Below are 20,438 nucleotides of genomic sequence, written 5' to 3' on the forward strand. Positions count from 1 at the left end.
TCAAATTTTTTTATCTTACAATTAATATTATTTCTGCTCTAATATACCTACGCAAAGATAAATTTACATTTCAATGCTAAAAAATTTTAAGAAGATCAATTTAAATAAAAGATATAAAGAGAAAAAGAAAAGAAAAAGAAAAAGGCCAAGGTAAGTAAATAGAAAATGTTACTGTTCTAAGAACGAAGAAGAAATATTCACTGTTTTGAAAAAAAAGAATAGAAAATTTCTTGACAGAAATCACATAAGATATTCATCAAGAATGAGAAATAGAGAAGAATTCTTCTGACGACTAAGACTATTCTATCCATTCTCTTCTTGTCGGTTTTTTCTTTGTCACAACATTGGCATTTTGGGCTCGGTGTAATTAAGTTACGTTCATCACATTGTTGCACTTTGTGAGATAATTTAAATTCCAAGAACTATGTAAGCATAATCAAATTGTGTAAGTATAATCAAAGTACTATATTAAAAATGATTACTATTACGAATAATAAATTCATAATAATCATTAAAGCTTTCTAATTGATATATTATACAGGGTCTATCTGAAATAACGTACACTAATCATACAGTACTATCCCTAATAAAAAATTGAATCGAAAAGTCCTCTACCATTTTGCAATTTTCGCAATAGTTAACAAGATATTAATTACTAAAAATCGCTGAATATTGGTCTTCAATAATTTTTTATCAAATACTATCAACTTTACAGAAAAACAGCGAAAGACAAAAATTGTTTATTTTCTTCTCATAAAGTTCTGAGAATTTTTTCAGAATTTAGTAATTAATATCTTGTGAACTATTGTGAAAATTGCAAAATGGTAGAGGACTTTTCGACTCAGTTTTTTATTAAGAATAGCACTATATGATTAGTGTACATTATTTTGGATACACCTTGTATATACTTCGGATTTGCGTTATCGACATTTATTTACATTAGCAGAGAAAACTATTGAGTGTTGATATAACAATGAGAAAAAATTTGATTTGTACATAAGTATAATCAAATAAGTTCGACTGATAAAAGTGTCCCAATAAAGTAATCATGCAGTTGACGATAAGATAGTGATATCAAGAAATACTTTAGAATTCAAGAGGAGCTTCCTTGGATCTCACGCGAACTCCGAGCGAATAGACTTCCATGACCTTGTGACCTTGTGCACCTTCGCAATGCAGGCAATCGGCGATCGGTGATCGTAGAAGTAAGACTTGCAGATCTGATCGCGTCACAACTCACGTTTCATCTAACCACGATGAAAATTCAGATCATGAATGCGCAAAGTAGCTACCCTTGGAACAGATCTCGTCGACTAGAAACGAGTTTCTCTAAGGACGTACGCGGGAGGAAGTAAGAGGAAAAAATGGAGATGCCAAAGGAACGATGCCACTCTCGACGAGAATCCACTGTGACGAGTGTGACATAGACGTACGGTCAACATATGCCGATATGTCAGTACGTCGAATGCGAAGGCCGGTATATGGATCAGCAATTACCTGTCGCATGGATAATTATGAATGGTGCCTGAGCTTTAGTCCTTTCTCGTTAAGTGCTCCACTTCGCACAATCCTAGAATCTCCTCACTGAATGACAATCACGTTTTCATTTCACTTTCAAGTACAACACAATGCGACTCATTTGTATTTACGGTGTAGTGCTATCAGTACTAACAAAAAAGTCTAAAAGTCTAAATTTTGTAGATTTAACTAGAACTCTGGTTCGTTCATTTTTTACCAGAATTCCAGTTAATTCAACCAAACATTTTTTTCCTAGAGAATTACAGATATGACCCGAATAAAGGTATTATCCATACATTATTAAAATAATCTAGCAAATACTTGAAATGCTCGGGTAATATTCGAGATACGCAGGTATCTCGAAAATATTGTGACAGTATTCTTTACTACACTTATCTAATTATATATTATTGCAAATAATTGAAGAAAATAATAAGAACTCACAATAAAATAATCTTCCTCCAACAAGCTTCTATAAATTTTTAATTTAAACAAAGAATAATAATAAGTATATATAAATTTTAATTTATATACTTATATAATAAAATTAAGTAAACCTATATAAATTTTAATTTACATAGCTATTACATTAATTTTTCAATTTAAGTGTACTGTATAGATTTAGCCAGTGGATATCATGTGGTAATTATTTTATATACTTTTTCATCTTCCTATACAAGAGAACAATGAGTAAATTTATCTAATAAAACTTATATATTTGAATAAAAATTAGTTAATTATGTTTTCGATGGTAAAGTATAAAATAAAAAATGATTTGTTATTATTATTCGTATTTTTAATTGAAGGAATTAATTAAATGGATGATTACGACATAATATCCTTGTATCGTGAAGTTCTCTTGAATTAGCTGAGCTAAATACAGGTTCTTACTCTTGACTATTTGTGTTTCTTATTTCATTGTCGTACAGAGGTAGACGGCTTAGTATTTAAAGAAACGTAGGCTGCACTTACTAGTCTCTTCTAACAAACACTTGCTGTGTATAACAGTGTTGCGTGTGACATGTGGTATAATGAGGCGTGTAGATAATAAAGGAGCGCATCAGAAGTTAGATAGTGTTTAGATTTCGTAACTGCTTAATATTTTCCGTGTTGGTTTTATAAACAATAATAATGCATAATGGATAATAACACATCTCACCAATTTTTATCCAAACAATAAGAAAAGCAATAATATCCGTACTGTATCTGATACTGTATCAGATTAATTTTCCCTAATAAGTAAAACTGCAATATTCACAAAACATTTCTTTTTGTTAATTTAAACGATTTAACAGTATATATCAAGATATGAAGATAATCTACAAACCGTCTAGCTTCTTTTGAAGAAAATATCCACGGAAGTCTCAAAAATATTATATTATTTATGTATTTATAAGTTTATAAATTTAATAATATGTAATATTCACAATAAATTAATTATTATTATTTAATATTCAAAATTATGCATAAAAAATATCTAACTTTCGCCGTTGTTATTATTTTAATATGTTACATCAAATATTCAATGTAGACCAATTCGAATAAGCAGTTGCGTTTTATATATGCAATAAATATTAGTTAATATTAGCAATAAATAAAGTTGCCAATATTTTCGTCCGACATCTTTCTCATATGACATAAATTGTATACGACATGATAATCTGCATAAATGCATTCGCGCGGATCAATGAGCGCGAGTGATAGTGCACTGAGGCCTTGTAGAGGTAAAAAGAAACAGATAGTCCTTGTCAGATTAAAAAAGAAAGACGCGTATAGTGATTAGAAATGATTGAAGCGTCTTTTTCTTCCCCTATCACACAAAGAACAAATGGCTGTATGTACACGTCTCTTCAGTTAGTGTTTTGCTCATTTATAAGTCCTAAACATTTATTTTACGTTTAGAGTATGTATTAACAAAAATAAAAATTAAATCTACAAAAATTATCGTCTCTCCTATTTAAGATTTTTAAGACTAGCTCTTTAAAAAAAAAGATAAAAAGAGAAGAAAGGGGAAACTGTAAAAAAATATCTGTATATAGATATGAAATATTATCTGTAAAAATTATAAACAAAGTTTATTTTGGAAAATATAATTATCGCTGATTCAATAAAGTGCAACACGCGGACGTGTGTTTTCTATATTTAATTATTTACTTTTTTTTTTAATAAATTAAGTAATATAAATTTTCAAATTCTTCTGTTACTTTGTTTCGAATCTCTGGTCCATGGATCTAGGCAATAAAACGTTCCTGCTTCTCATTGGTTCAGAAAAAAGATATGTAGGTCTCTTTCGAGTAGCATTGGCTTGTTTATACCGATCACCATTCACTTAATAGTACAAACCACTTCTAGCTACTCGGTACACGCATTATCATTAACGAAACACACACCGTGTACCGTTGCACAATGATGCAACAAATATAAATAACGATTAACAATCCGCATTTGGTCTGTGAGCCACAAAACAAGTCAATGTCAATGTTGTATGACATATCCCAGTATTGTGACACGTTATACGTTTTTTTTTACTTTACATTATACAATTATTAAACTACAAATTTTGAAATATAAAAGTTTTTAATCCCCTATATTCTCTTTCTCTTTCTTTCTCTCTTATTTTAGTTTAAAATATTTCTTTCTCTGAGTTGTTAAGACTTTAAGTATAAAAGAAGTTTGAATTTTCGTATTAAAAGCAAAAAAGCAAAAAAGAGTCTTCGCAAACTAAATTTTGAGGAAACAAACAAATAAGAAGATTACTTTCTTGAGGTCTTTGACAAAACTTTGAGAGAGATCTAATATATTAAAGTTTAATTAATGAATTAAACTTTAATTATATTTTTATAATAATGTACATATTGTCTCTCCGTTCTTATAGACCTTGAATTGATACTTATAATTGCGATACATTATAACGAATATTTTTACGCACAATAACTTTGCCAAACAAAGAGCTTTTTTATATTGACATCTAATGACACATGCTACAGCATTTTGGACGTAACATCAGCTTAATAACGACAAGATGTGATCTTATAACCAGTTTACATTTATTAGAAGTCTGTACATATATTTTTTTTATCTTTTTATCCACCAATTTTAAATCGTTTTATATTTTAAATTATGTATATACTTATCATTTTGTATTAACATTGAGAATGACCCAATCGGGCTCGAAACGCTATTTGTGTATTATTGTTTTATTTCTGCTTAATTTTATTATATCTTCATTTTAAATATTGTTTTCTTATGGTTCGTAGCCCTTCTCAATACTTTTATTATTAATTTATATTAATTGAACCATATTACACGATATATTTTAATTAATAAGCTAATTAATAAACTTTTAATATTAAAGTTTAATTAAGAGATTAAGAGATACATTATTAATTATATAATTAAACATTAAAAAATTTTAATAAATAATAGTATAATATTTTATTATCTGTTTTGTTAACTTTATCATATATTTATACTTATTATATATAAATATTTAAATTAGGATTATAGATATTCACATATATTTCGGTAATGGAAATGTATAAGGAATCATCTTTGAATCATTGGCATTTACTTCATCCCATTCATCACGTAGCTCCTTAGTTTTTTCTGTCCATAAATCCTTGTGTATAAAAGATATGGCACCTAGCCAATCCTAAATATAATAAAGTTTAATAGATTACGTGATATTATAATAGAAATAAAATTTGAATGTACCTGCTGACAATGATTTGCCCATGCATAAATCATTATATTGTCTACTTTTATACATAACTTCTTCGTTTTTTGTAGCATTCTTATTGCAGCATTTTTTTGCAATTGTGTCATATAATAGTAAGCTTTCATCAACATATACCTGCAACAACCATATTGATTTCTTAAAATAATTTAAAAAAAATAAACAAATAAAAAATTTTAATGTACTGTCAAAGTTAATTTTGAGTTATAATTCTTTAAATTATTTTACGCGAATTAATATAAAATGTAAATTATATACATATACGAATAAATTATAAATATAAATTAAATATTTATTACTAATAAATATATTTTTATACCTGGGAACTGCAATTTTTACTATTTTTATCATACTTTTGATATGTCTGAATTCATGCTTGATTTCCGTAAACGTTTGCAATGCGTTTATGTTTCTGTTAGTAATCTCTCTTACTGCAAATTGAGACTTTATTTTAATAATAATTATATATATATGTATATATATGTATACATATATGTGTGTATTGAGATTATTATTTGAATATTGTGCAAATACATATATACATAATATTTAAATATTCATCTACTTTACCGTATAAAATTAACAGTCCCTCGAGTTTCTTCAACGCAGTAATTGTCGCTGCCACCTTGTGCTCATCCGCTACACTCTCAGCCGTCACGTTCCTGCTGTTCCCAACTTTCGATGCTGCGTTCTAATGCACCTTGAATAATGTAGGTATATTTTTCAGAACCGATTAATTCTCTTAGATTTTTATAAAACGAAGTTTCTCATATTTACCACAACCACATAGACGTGAAATATCTCCTTTCCGCTTCGGGATCGTGGAGGCTGATTATGGTCTCTCCTTCTTGAATATAATATTCATCGCAATTTTGAAACGACAATACTGTGAGACCGGTATCGAGTTGCACATCAGTACACATGGCGTAATACCAAGTCCGACTTGATTTATCCAAATCATTTCGCGATACAAATTCTGTGTGAATACAATTTTTAAATATATTCCTATATGTAATTAAATATCAATTGATTTGATTCATATAGTTTATTAGATATATTTACAAGATATATTTAAAATTCATTAATAACATTATATATATGTTAAGATTATAAGCTTCGTCTGTCTATTGATTCGGAGAACTCACCTAACTCTCTTAGCAAAGTCACGACTTCCGAATGACGACATGAAATCATGAGCAAGTGTACTAATCTCGGTAGTATGAGCAATTTAAGGAACATAGAGTCCATAGTTTGTGCCATCCTCATTGTGATAAAGCCGATTCTGATCGCTTTGTGGATTTCTCCTCTCAACCATCGCGAAAAAAATATCCCTGCATAAAGTTCAGCGATGACTTTAAGTTCTTGAAGTTCAAGTGAATCTCTTTTCTTCGCACAGATACTGAGAGCCTCTTTTTCCAAATAAGGAACAATTGACCTACTCACATATAATTAAATAATGTAACAAATGTTCTCGTTTCATTAACAAAAGATAAACTTAATAATGTTACAAACGATTGGTAATAAGTTTTATTGGTGAAAATTATTGATTAATTGATTTCATCAACTTAAGGACTTTTTTCGTAGTTTTAAGTAATTGTATTTAAATTTAGGCTATCACTTGGTTTGGTAGACGTGGGCAATGATCATCATGTTCGTGAACGAAGTGCAGAGTGTGAGAAAATCATTTGACGCATCCAGTGCAGCATTTAAGCTCCAAATGGTCGCTAGCCGTGCATGTTTTTTCATATCTTTTGTTCCCTTTAAATTATAATTAATAACAATTATGTCTTAAAATTCAACATAAATAATGAATCTTACTCTGAAAACAACAAATATCAGTGCCAAACAATTAGCCAGTTGTTCGATATAATTTATAGTAAGTTCATCGGCGATGTTAATATTCCAACATTTAGGACAGATCAATCTCCATCTTAGCAGTTCGAGTTGAGTCGTAGACTTCAAGTCGATTGTGAATTTGCGTTGAGGAAAATGATAGCCTAGACTGCGCATTGCCTCTTTTAGCTTCCTTCTTGCTTCGGAAATTAAACCGCTTTCCAAATGACATTTACCTTGAAACGTCTGAATTTTTGCGGTGAGATAACATAGGAAGATTGATTTCTCTTCATTGGACTCGACCATCTATCGTTAAGGACTATTAATTTGTCTTTTTTTTTAAACCTACTTTACTATTTTACTATTATATCCGTTTTGTTTACTTGTTGAACCAGAGTTTCAGCATCACTCAGAAGTCTGCGAGCTTGAGGTACATTATTATTTGCTAAACAGATCTCCACGAATTCTAAAATCGCCGTCAAGATTATATCTTGTTTTCCTGAAATAGAAAAAGGTTTTAAATTATAATGATTTATAAATTTAAAGAGAATAGAAAATATGTATAATATCTGTTATGCATGATAATATTGATTTACGTTGACTCACCGATTCCTTGACAATGTTCTAACATCTGAGCATAGACAGTCATTAAGATAAGATGGCATTGACAATTGGCGAAGTCAACGTTAGAGAAAGTCTTGGTAGGTTTTCTGATTTTTTGAAAGATATTAAGACAAACCGATGTTTTTTCATCTTCCTCTTGCATATCTTGTAATAATATTTTCTTTAGATTATTATAAAATTATTATAATTTTTAATTTTTTATACATGTAATTACAACAATATAATATAAAAATTCTTCATTTATTTCAAAATTGCTGTATATCTATATAACAGCTTAATTGTATGTATAATGCATACAATTCAAGCTGGATTCAAAACTGATTCCAGATAAATAAGATACCGTTTTCTGCCTCTTTTTTGACAGTATAAATTATTTCTTCAAGTTGATGTATCTTATTAATATCGACAGTTAGTCGTTTTGTTCTTTTAATTTCCTGCATGGTCGTTTTCCCTAATAATCTTGCAAATTGTATCTCGCCACAAGCCATACATCGTTTAGTATGTTGCCGAAGATATTTCAATGCCTTGCTATGTAATTCCATTTTTTGATTTTCTGTGAGTGATCTTTATATATAAAAATATAAAAAGACATGATCGATTTTATTAATATTCGAATCTTAAATCCTACAATAGAATTTATTAGGTGTATAAATTAATTCTCGGCCCCATTTAATAAACTGCATCACTTATTTAAGCGAAAACTTATTCACGCGAAGTTTGGTACTGAATAATATCAACCTAATGAAACTACAAAATTCGAAATTCAATTCGACATGACCTCAAAAAATTGACCGTGACAGTAAGCAACACGATGTCGTGCGACAAAGTACATATTAAGCACTGCTTACTTTTCGCGTTTTAATTGAAAAAAAATACTTCCAAGGCAAAGGAAATGATTTGTCTAGCAGGAGAGAATGCTATATCCTATAATACATGTAAAAAGTAGTTCCATAAATTTCGGGATGGAAATTTTAATCTCGAAGATGACAAACGGCCTGGACAACCAAAGAAGTTCTAAGATAATGGTTTGAAGCAGTTATTGGCAGAAAACCCATGTCAGTCCGAATCTGAACTTGCTTTAGAATTAAAAGTAACTCAACCAACCATTTCTATTCGATTGTGAAAGTTGGGAAAAATTCAAAAAGAGGGCCGTTGGATTCTACACGTTCTTTCCGTAGACAACAAAGCGAGACGCTATGATACAGCTCTGTCTTTGCCTTCTCGATATAAAAAGAAAGACTTCCTGCACAAAATAGTGACGGGAGATGAAAAGTGGGTATTTGATCATTGGAGGTTGTTTCTCTTATTTTCATTTTTGCACTAAAAATTCATTTCTACGTAAAAGTGAAAATAAGAGGTACAACCTCCAATGACTTTGATTTTGACAAATGTTATCCAGGTAATCCTGAACAACATTTAAGAGGTTTTAATCGTCATCTTGGGTAATGCTAATGCCGGCGGTACTGTAACTTTCAAGCCTTATATAACTCGAAAAGTACTTAATGAAAATGAACTTAATTATAGTGTTTTGGAAAGCTCTCGAAATAAGCTACAAGAATATGTAATAAAAAATAGGAGTTTCCATTTAAAAAAACATTAATGACCTTGACCTGATTTTGACAAGGTCACTCAAGGTCAAGTCCATATTTTCATCATGCGTTATCCTTTAAGCCATGCAACTTCCGTTGGAAAAATTTTTCAATAAAATCATCGATTCGCGAGATAATCGACTATATCACTTAAAATGAAACACCCTATATATATATATATCTATTGTTCTATTATTATTATATCCGAATAGTAAAATCATCCATTACCTGTAAGTAGTTTCGCGGAACATCGACATTTTGAAATACATCAGACCGCAAGACGCGTGCCGCGGTAGATCAGTTAGTTCTTCTAAATAAGTTTGGCTTTTATTAAAAATTTTAAGCGAATATAATTTTATATTTTATATTCAAATATTTGCTTAACTACACCTGGTATCATAAGAGCCACACATTCGCACGCAATTTGTGTCTCGAGAATAGGTTCCTTTATATTTCTATTGAATACCAGCGGTCTACCGCTCGTAAAATCGCCTCGTGCGCATCCAAAGATTCGAATCTCAAAGAGTTTCTTGACAGCTACGATAACAATAAGTACTTTGAACAATATTTAATAGCACAACAAAGTTATATAATTATTTAAATCATGCATTCTCTAAGAATTCTAGAAGTTGTTATTACAACATTTGCATTTTCCTAAATATCTCTTTACCGAGTCCAATTTCCCATGTAGATTTATCTTCCATTAGGTATTGTAACATGCTTCTATTAATAATTTCTCCCAACACCGACGCGCATTTTAATAGCATTTGATCCAATGGTGTTAACGAGTCGAAAATTTTCAAAATCATTGCTGACAACATAATATATGATAATTATAAAATATTGTACGATATAAAAAATAAAAGTATTGTGCAAATTATTAAATATATATTTCAAAATATTATACTATATAAATAGAAATAAACATTAACTTATTAAAAAGGTGGGTAATTTATAACTAGTTATTAACTAAATATTAACTTACACTCTTTATTTATGGGACATAATGACTTTCCAAACAAAGCGAGTTCCACCTTATCTCTTCCTTGCCGAGGGGCGCACGACTTCCCACCAAAGAGTTATATACATAGAGTAGGCAAGGCATAGGGGCTCCTGTAAGTAGAAAGGGAAAGAATACGAGATGGGTATCTTTATTTTTGTCAAATATGTTGCGCGCGCATCGAACTTTGAAAGCTGAGTGGGGCGGCATTGATATTGCTCTCCTGAAATCTCTCCACCCCTAACAGTGAAAGTCAACAGCGCATGCGCGATTAAATAAGGATGCTGATACCCATCTCATTTTCTGTTCGCTCACGCATTTTTAGCTCTCCTACTCTATGTATACAACCTCTTTGCTTCCCACACAAAGTGAGCTCCACCCCACCAACTTCCCCTGCCTAGAGGCATTCGACTTTCCATACAAAGTACTATACAAAGATCTATCCGCATAAAAAGTCTTACGTCCGTTGGCAGGGGTGAAGATGAGGTGGACCTCGATGGAAAGTGCGCTCCTAAGCAGGGGGGGAGTTAGAGATCGTTCTTAATATTATATGTAGTAAAAATGAGACGTTATTTTTCAAACTTTTTGTTAATAACTTTTTACCGAACAACGAGCGACGGCTAAAATCTGTTGGAGGTTACTCAGGATCATGGCCTTGACAACATATGCCAAGATCAAGGTCGATACTGGCTCTCTCCATTTGAATATTTACCGAAAATAGTTTTAAATATAATTACCGTCCATCGTTATTTCAGCATCTCCCTCTTCTGATACAAAACCTTCTGTAAATTTGCAAACAGCAATTGTTTCTTCATCATAAATTGGTATTTTCGTTTGGTGAATGATGGTTTGCAACCTCATTGAAGACACTGAATTGTTCTAAAATTAAAACGAATATCTTATCATTTTTTAATTATATAAAATAATTAATAAAATGAAAGAGAGCAAATATACTCGATAGCTTGTCCTGTACATTTTCCACTTGTCTGAACGTTCTTCTTCGTTATTTAGAAAGATATCTTCTGAGTCAAACCTAAACAGTTATTGATCATCGTGTATTCGTAATAATTTTATGTTAATTACTGTTATTGATAATATTAATATATAAATATATCTGCACTCACAAGTAAGAAAAAATGTTTCATAGCTTATTACCTAATAAAATTATTACCTACAATGAAAAAGATATTTGGAAAGATTTTTGAATTAATCTTTTTTGATTTGTTTAAATACTTCTTTTTATATAATTTAATTTTACATCACAATCGTATAATATATTCAAGAGAAGATAAAGATATCGGATAAATTAGAATCTAGAATTATAGATAAAATAATAAGACCTTTTCAACATATAAATGGGAGGAAGCACATAACCTATTTCCTCGGCAATCATTTTGCTGATATGCACTGTTACAAGACTACCAGATTGCGTGAGACTCAGCAAATAACTTTCTATCCATCCTGGATTACCAAAACTTTTTTCTTGAATCAATCTAAAAGTATGAAGTGCAGATACACAAAATATAGACACAGAGAAATCTATGTATATTGTGATTGTTTATCAATGAAAGTTATTTGCGTATTTAACGACCAACCTCTCGAGTTCTGGAGGAATTCCGCTTGCATCAAGGAACTGACATGCAAGCGCTGCGTGGTACCATTTGTCTATGCAACTCAATTCGATGATCTATTAATAATAAAGAATAATTTATAGTTTTGTGTATATCTCTGCATATAAGAATAGCAATAAAATTAAATGTAGAAGAATATATCGCATATGCAAATTTAATGCAACATTTTTATTTTTTTTTGTAAAATATTAATTATGAAATATAAGGAAGAAGTGCGTTATTGACGGCTACAGAAATCATTTTAATTATCGATTTCAATGTTCGTACTCGTGCCCTCTCCAAAATATCGGGGTATATTTCGTACTCGCCGTTGAACATACGTCCAAAACTGAGGATAAAGAAGACTGTGTTTTGCTTGATCATCGTACGAAACAATTTCATAGAATCATTGTCACTATGCTGAGTGTCGTCGATAATTATCACCCATAGCTTCCTGAAGCAGTTTCTCATTAATTTCAGTAGAAACTTGCGCAACACATTGTGTTTTTGCTTCCTGGATAGCGCTGTGTAGTGTGAATTCATCATAAAATGCACGTTGAAGGGCTGATTAAGGGCACAAAGAAATTCTGGTTTGCGTATACGGCCTAGTCGTGACATCAATATTTCTTCACGCTCTCTCGGGGTGGTGACGACACTGAAGCCCAACGGTATGGAAAATATCAGGTGGATCAAACTGTAAGAAGTCTGTGTTTAAAAAAAAATCATTCAGTTTTAAACTCTGTTCTGACTCTTAATCTTTAATTGAAAAAAATAAAAAATTTAATTAATAATTATTTAACGGGTAAATGCTTTATTGAAATAATAATAACTTCTAATTAAAATATAACAAAAGAAGGATAAGCTTTCGATTTTGTGTATGTACTTCTAACATCGATTAAATTAAATATGTATTAAAAAAATCTTGCAGTCAACCTTAGCATCGCTCATAACCAAGGAAATATAGTTGCGTGGTATACTTTCAGGTATATTCTGTGCAATTTCATCCAACAATCTCGTCTTGCCGATTCTCGGTTCACCTCTAAAAAAGAAGATAATAAAAATTAGTTACTATAAGATTAATACAAAAAGATTAATAAATGTTATAAAAATAATTTGCAAATTGAGACAATCAAGAAAATTACAAATTAAGAAATTAAATTAAAGTTTCAATAGAAATTAGATCGCTCACTTTATAATCAGCATATTGTGTTCGAGCTGCAAATGTTGCGTTGTTACATCCACAGTAAAACGTGTTATCAGATTTGATAACATTTGTTGAAAAATTTTGATCTCCTCTTGTCGTCCAAGCAAAGGATACTTTTTCCGTATTAATTCAGGCGTAGTAAATCTATACAATCACATATAAATTCATGTATTTTTAAGAAATAACGCTTTATGAAAGTAAACAATTTCCAGAAAAATACAAAATTTTAAAAAATTGCAAAATACTTTATCTGTTCTTGAAACTCATAAACTGGACCGACATTTGTGATTCCTTTCAGATGTCTTGGCTCTTGCAATATAAAATGTCTCGCTTCAAGACGAGAGCGCAAAAAACTCTCTCGATCGCATATTACCTTAAAGATAAAAATTACACTGCTGCATAAAATAAAAGTAAAATATTTATGTTTTAATCATAAAGGAACTAAAATTTAATGTCGATGTATGGTAATTTATTTTTTAATTCAATTATCACATATTTGTGAAGAAAAAGAGTTTATTTACCTTTAATGAGCTACATCTAAAATAAACAAACAGAATATGAACAAAAGTTAAATATGTAATTTTTTTTTCCAGATTTAAATTACTTTGTTATTGTATGCGACCATTAAACGGGCTGCTTTGTTCACTGACATTCCGATCACAGTATATTCCCTCCGTAAAATATGACCGACTACACCGCAATATGTCATTCCGGTGGTAACAGCGATCGTCACGAATTGTACATTTTTTATCGCTAAAAGATCCTGCCGCACCCTACTGGCGCATCTCAATCCAATCTGTGATTCCAACACGTGTTTGTCGCCCCGCAGTCCAAATATGCAAAGAAATATTAGGTCTTTGTCGAAAAGAGATGTCTTGTTCACACATCCGTTCATCTCACAAACTACCCTAGAAAAATAAAAAGTCATTGTTTATACTTATTAAAAAAACATTCATAACCATGCAAAATAATATTATGAATAAGTCCTTTTTAAATTAATTATATTGTAGTATTTAATATAAGAGAAAATGTTATTTTTGCGGCTTACTGCGTTAATATAAATATAATTATTAATATAGTTCTCGATAATATATAAAAAAGGCCTGGTAAAAATATATTATAAATTTAGATATTTACCCACAGACTAATTTATAAGCCGTGTTAACGAGCGAGATCAATTCTTCGTTATCCATGACCGTTGTAATAATGTTGATGAAGAGTATAACTACTTGCCTCATCTCTGTGAGGTATTCTAATGGCTCCCCCATTTCTACTGACCGTATTACTGGTCTAAGCATATAGCTTCTCAATGAATCTTTCAATCCCTCTTTAGCTGCCTTTATAACTTTGGGCCTCACTAAATTAAATATTAAAAAATTATATTTATAAATGCAATTTGCAATCTAAAATTAATTCGGAACAATGTAAATTTTACGTTCAGACCCCAAGATTCTTTTGATTTCACGGGAAGTTGAGGGAATTAGGAGAGGGAAAATGGAAAGACGTAACTGATAGCGTTCTTGTGGCAAAAATTTGGTCCATTGTTCGGTTATCTTCAGGAGGAGGAGAAGAGTGAGTGGGAGAAGGAAATTAAGATTCCTCGGAATTTTGGAGGGTCGGGGAATACAGCTAGTTTTTAAGGTTATTACGTGCAGGCTAACCATTGTCAGTCGCGAGTCTGATAACGTTAGCGTGGGAGACCCCATGCATTTTACGATACATTTTGGTGCGACGTGGCGTCTGTTCTTTTTTACTTAAAATAGAATTGTTGGTCAGCTTCACAGTGCTGACATTCTTTCCCGGTTGATTGATATTTATCTCGCGGAAGTTGTTTGGTCCCTTTAGTTCTTTCAAATTATTATCAGAGGACTGCACTCATAAATGCCATCGATAGTCGCGACGTGGAACCGATTCTTCCAAAAGAAAAAAATCGTGGAGTCGTCAGGACTATATAAAAATAATATAAAAATAAATAACGTATAATGCAGATTGTACGTTTTTTTACTCACAGCTATAACCAATTTCTTCGAAATATTCTGTTTGAGTATCACCGGTCCAATTCGTTAAGGTTGCATCATTTGGCGCTTTGTTATTACGCAATGAATCAAGAAAATTTCTATCATGTTCGGTGTTTCTGTCATCTATTAATTGCAATACGTTTTATTACTTATTAGAATTAGACTTTACGTTTTTCCACTATATAAATTAATCACTGCGAAAGAATTCAAAATAATAATTTTTTAACAGCAAGTATATCATAAAATAAGATTGAAGAACATATGCAGCAGTCATTTCATAATAAGATTGAAGAACATTTAAATAAATCATCGTAAAAAATACACAAAGTAAATTAATTGGTACATGATACAAAAAAATTCTTAATTTGCCAGCGAGGCAATTAAATAATTTTTTTAAACATTATAACGTTAAATTTATTAACAAAGTTAAACAACTACAAATTAATCACAAAGATCTAGCATTGGCTTTCAAGCTTCTTATTTTAACAATATAAAATCATATACTGATTCCAACAATACCATTGTGAATATTGTGAGGTCTAGATTGATACCACATTGCTGAGCAAGCTATGATCAGAATATGTATACCGTCCGGTAACTTTTCATAAACATATTCGCTAGGATTTGCCCATTGCCAACTACTGGGTGCCACAAGAATATCGCCACCTCTAGATAGAATTTATTGTATCACTATATATACATTTGATTTGTTCCTCTCTCATAAAATTAACGAAAAGTAATTTTGATAAATTAAATTAGCGGAGCGCTTTTTATTCTCTTCAGTATTTTTTACCTCATAAATGTATAAATAAATTTACATCTATTAATTTATAATGTTCAATGTTGAATCTTATTCGACCGTACACGTGAGAACACAACCAACAGAATAATGCTTTCAACGGTTTTAACTGAATCTTAAGTGCTTATTTAATTCTGTGTGAATTTATATACTACGTAGTTCTTTAAACTGCGTGTCGAAATGATTTTTCGGTTTTAAAACTCAAACTCTACTAAATTACCGCAGTATAATATTACAAGTTAATATTTAACGAGTAATATGTTACTCAGCATTATTAAGATCGTTCTAAGATGTGAAAAAACATCAAATTGTTAAATTGCCAGTCAATTTAACTCGTAATATTACTGCGGTAGTTTAATAGAGTTTGCGTTTCAAGACCGAAAAATCATTTCTGTGCACGCAGTTTAAAGGACTACATACGTAGTATATAAATTCACACAGAATTAAATAAGCACTTAAGATCTAGCTAAGACCGTTAAAGACATTGATTCTATTGGTTATATTAATTTATATTTATAATAACAATTTATAAATTTATACTAATTATTATTTATAATTAATGAATACAGTAAATAAATAGATTATTATCTTTGTTCCTTCCTTTTTCATTTGTTTCACTTTAAACTTATACACTATTGAATAATTTATATACCTGCTTGCATTTAAAAAAATAAGTTAAAAAATATTGTTAGATAATATTTCACTATATGTAATACCTGCATAATCCTTCGGCAAATTTAACATCCCAAACAGGTTTTCCAGTAATGACATAATAAGACATCGTTTCTGGATCGCCAATAGACGTGAAATACGTTATTCCGGAAGCAATGGCAAGTTTTACTGTCAAAGATATTATTGAATTAACTTTTTTTAACTACCATCGTATCGGAGATTCTGCAATCTATTGTATAATGTTTTTAAAAAGTATAAACCTGTCAATTATTATTTGCTCGTAAATTTTGATTTGTAAACTTATTAATGTTGACTTTTGAAAACGCTAGAATTTAGCATTTTGACGTATTGATGCATTATTGGTGCAATTGTACCTCTGAGTGTTACACCAACGTCAGTGTTATAGGTTCCAAAATGTTTCTGTATGATGCATGCAGTTTGCATTGCCTCCGTCGCGATATCGCGCATAAGCATCCCTTCTTGGAGTTTCCACATTACTATAAACGCATCGCCGGAAAATTTCACAACATCCCCATTATGAGAAAGAATTTCCTGCACCATCGCGCCGATGTAGCTGTTCAAAGTTTCCGATAACTTAGACGGACCACCAACACCGGTCTTCGTGTATTTTTCTGTGAGATCTGTGAATCCTGCATTAATTAAAATTGCACATTATAATTTGTGATTCGTCATGATAATATAATTGATATATAGAGGAGAAGATGGTATTATGGCTAGTGTATATATTGTGGCCTCCTTTAATATCTCCGCTATTATATAGCGAATCTTAATGAATATTTATGAAATTATTTGTTCGGTAGCTCGCTGTTACGCCATGACGCTGATATATTCAATAGCCAGCACTTATTATAACGCATTTTTACTTTCAAGTATTTCGAAATATTTTTGAAGTATATTTTAGCACTTAATTACACCTATTTCCTCATTTTTCTTAAACTTAAGCGTATTTTTACATGAATATATGTATTTTTGAGTGTTATTTGTTACTTAATATTTTATTTGACTGTATATATTTTGAGTTATGCAAATTTAAATAATAGCATGTCATTTCGCTAATGTGGCTCTCAATGGCTATTGATTTATCACGACCTCTTTTTTAAGGTTTTTATATCAAAATAATTATTTGATAATCGATTGTAGCTCTACCGTTAATCTATAGTTTATATAATATTACGTATACTATTTTTAGTACTGAGATTTTTAGTACTGAACAGCTTATATGCAGAAGTATATGCATTCATTTACATACATTTAAAAATGTTTTACATTTTTGTTAATTTTGTAACCAAATACTGTTTTCTAAATAAAATCAATATTTTAAGGCTATTTTTATGGAAGGCCACATTACCATCCATTTTTACTTCGAGTCATTATGCAATGTTGCCACATTTTTATTAATAGTATCCTAAATAATAAATATTTCGTAACTTTGAGTCCAAAATCGATTCAACAACATTTCAACGAATATAACTGTCAAATTTTAAACTTAAATATTGATTATTAACAAAGTTACTTTGTAAAATGTAACTGGAGTGTCATAATACTACTCTCTCCTTTAATAATTCAACAAATATCTCTAACCTGAAACATCGCCGAGCATCAACGTTGTGTCATATTCTCTGGTCTCGTAATTGTCATAATGATCGAGGATTTCATCGGGACACATAGACGCGAATATTTTGGTATGTTGCTCCAATCTAGCACGCGACGATCGATCTGAATTATAGACTATCAATTGAATAATCTTTATTTAAAAAAAATTGTGAATGATTGTAATATGATTAATTAATCAAAATTTTAGTTGGCGGTATAATTACTATTTTTGAGAAATACTTTAAGTTTATTTCAATAAATTTTAAGTACTTCAGAAATGATATTTAAATATATGTTTAATTGATACTTAAACAATGTTCAAATTTATTATGTCGACATAATAAATTTTAATATTATTTAAATAATTTAATAATTATATATATATTATCAATCAAATATCATTTTCGTAATACTAGAAATGGCTGAAACTTCTTTGGTAATATTTCAAAACGATTGCAGATTCTTTCTGCTATGATATTTTATCAATCTTTCAACAAGGTTTCATGTGCAAGAATCGCGGACATTTTGCTATTTCAGAGCTGTCTCAGAAATGTTGCAGACATATTTCGCAATTTTTATGAAATGTTTCATCTTTCAGTTGGAATATTTCTGAGATATGTTTGAAAACTTTCAGTGCTGTATGGGTTATAAAGTTATAAAAATAATAAATTAACATAATATATATAATATTAAGTTACACTTAATATAATCCAATTGTAATTTCACTGCATTAACTTACTTTCTGTTATTAAAGCATTTGTATTCCTTGACATATCTGTGTTGTCCTTTCTTATTTTATTATTATAATGCAGACTTCTAAGATGCAGACACTATTATGAAGCAGACTTCAGATTCTAAGATACCTACTTCAAATTGAACATGATGCAAGTAGAACTTTTGCACTAGTTCATCTTTCTTTCTTTTCTCTTCAGGAGGAAAGAAGAAGAAAAAAGATGAACTGGTGCAAAAGTTCAGCCAAAAAGAACAGGCCTATGGTGTGCTCGTAATTAAAACAAGTTTGCGCATAGCAACGCGCTGACCTCATTTTCCGCCATTATATATATTCGCGAGTTTGTCATATGATTTGAAATGATTAAAAAATATACAACAATTCTAAAAGTATTCTGCAATATGTCATATAAAATGTTTTAACAGAAATGTTTCTAAAATCTATCATATTCAATAAATTGAAAAACATATTTAGAGAGAACAAAAAATCATCATGATGTTAAAATGGCTCCAAAATGTTTACTAAAAGTCATTTTTTGATCAATCATGATTCAGTTTAATGTCATTTTGATATTATCGTAAATTGTTCTACTTTAATTGCGAAAAACTTTTGTTTATGAATGACTTGTTCTGCTTTAACTTCGATAAACTTTTGTATATGAATAATGATATTGTGTGGAAACTGCAGGTATAAGTGACTTTCTATTTTTCTAATAGTGATTATGTATATGTGCTTATACATATAATGTGATTAATTAATCAAAATAGTTGGCGATATAATTACCATTTTTGAGAAATGTTTTAAGTTTATTCCAATCAGTAAGAATCTTATTTTAGACTGTACCATGTGAGAACACAATAAATACTAAAAATTAAAAATGGCTATACCGGTCGAAACTAAATCTTTAATGCCTAAATAATTCAATGTGAATTATACATACATATATATACATGTATATATATATACACTACACAAAAAAATTAAAGATTCACCTAGTCCGTCTTCAAAAATAGATAAAAATTCAGAAGAGTGTAATTTCGTCGAAAATGATCATAACGAGATTTTTAAAAAAGCATTTTAAAGCTTGAAATCTCTACTTTTGAAATCGGTAATTGATATTTCGATCTGATTAATTTTTTATGTTGCTATACGAACAGAAATGGGTATCCGTCAAATCTAAAAATTTTGTACAAACTTTACAAAGGTCTATGGCGTGAACTAAAAATCGCACATGTTGGTATACATATATTGGTATACAATGGTTTACATTTTTATTGTACATATTACACAGACTACACTATATAAAATATAATTAAAAATTTTCAGGAATAGAAACTGGGGAGTTAATAAGTGTAGAATAAATGTTAGTCTTTTCCTCCGTGAAATATTTATTTCAATATCAGATTGTTTAGAGGCTTGCAGAAGGGAACGATCAGCGTCAACAATAAATACACTCGTCGGACAATAGACAATATGTGTTTATTTAATAGC

General features: G+C 30.2%; 1 protein-coding gene across 1 annotated transcript; it reads right to left on the reverse strand.

Moving 5' to 3' along the window:
- Positions 1 to 5,715: 5,715 nt before the first annotated feature.
- Positions 5,716 to 18,330, reverse strand: LOC108725077 (adenylate cyclase type 10). The gene is given in 22 exon segments (XM_018451856.1): positions 5,716 to 5,795; positions 5,798 to 5,935; positions 5,938 to 5,954; positions 6,032 to 6,230; positions 6,400 to 6,689; positions 6,873 to 7,012; positions 7,073 to 7,393; positions 7,471 to 7,586; positions 9,691 to 9,837; positions 11,038 to 11,179; positions 11,670 to 11,793; positions 11,896 to 11,987; positions 12,199 to 12,615; positions 12,844 to 12,949; positions 13,100 to 13,258; positions 13,360 to 13,487; positions 13,719 to 14,022; positions 14,252 to 14,471; positions 15,652 to 15,800; positions 16,648 to 16,771; positions 16,978 to 17,253; positions 18,206 to 18,330. Coding segments are annotated over 22 exon segments (3,774 nt in total). The 5' UTR covers positions 18,291 to 18,330.
- Between the last annotated feature and the right edge of the window lie 2,108 nt (positions 18,331 to 20,438).

Source organism: Mycetomoellerius zeteki, unplaced genomic scaffold (genome assembly GCF_001594055.1).
Source record: "Mycetomoellerius zeteki isolate Tzet28-1 unplaced genomic scaffold, Tzet1.0 scaffold324, whole genome shotgun sequence".
Taxonomy (NCBI): domain Eukaryota; kingdom Metazoa; phylum Arthropoda; class Insecta; order Hymenoptera; family Formicidae; genus Mycetomoellerius; species Mycetomoellerius zeteki.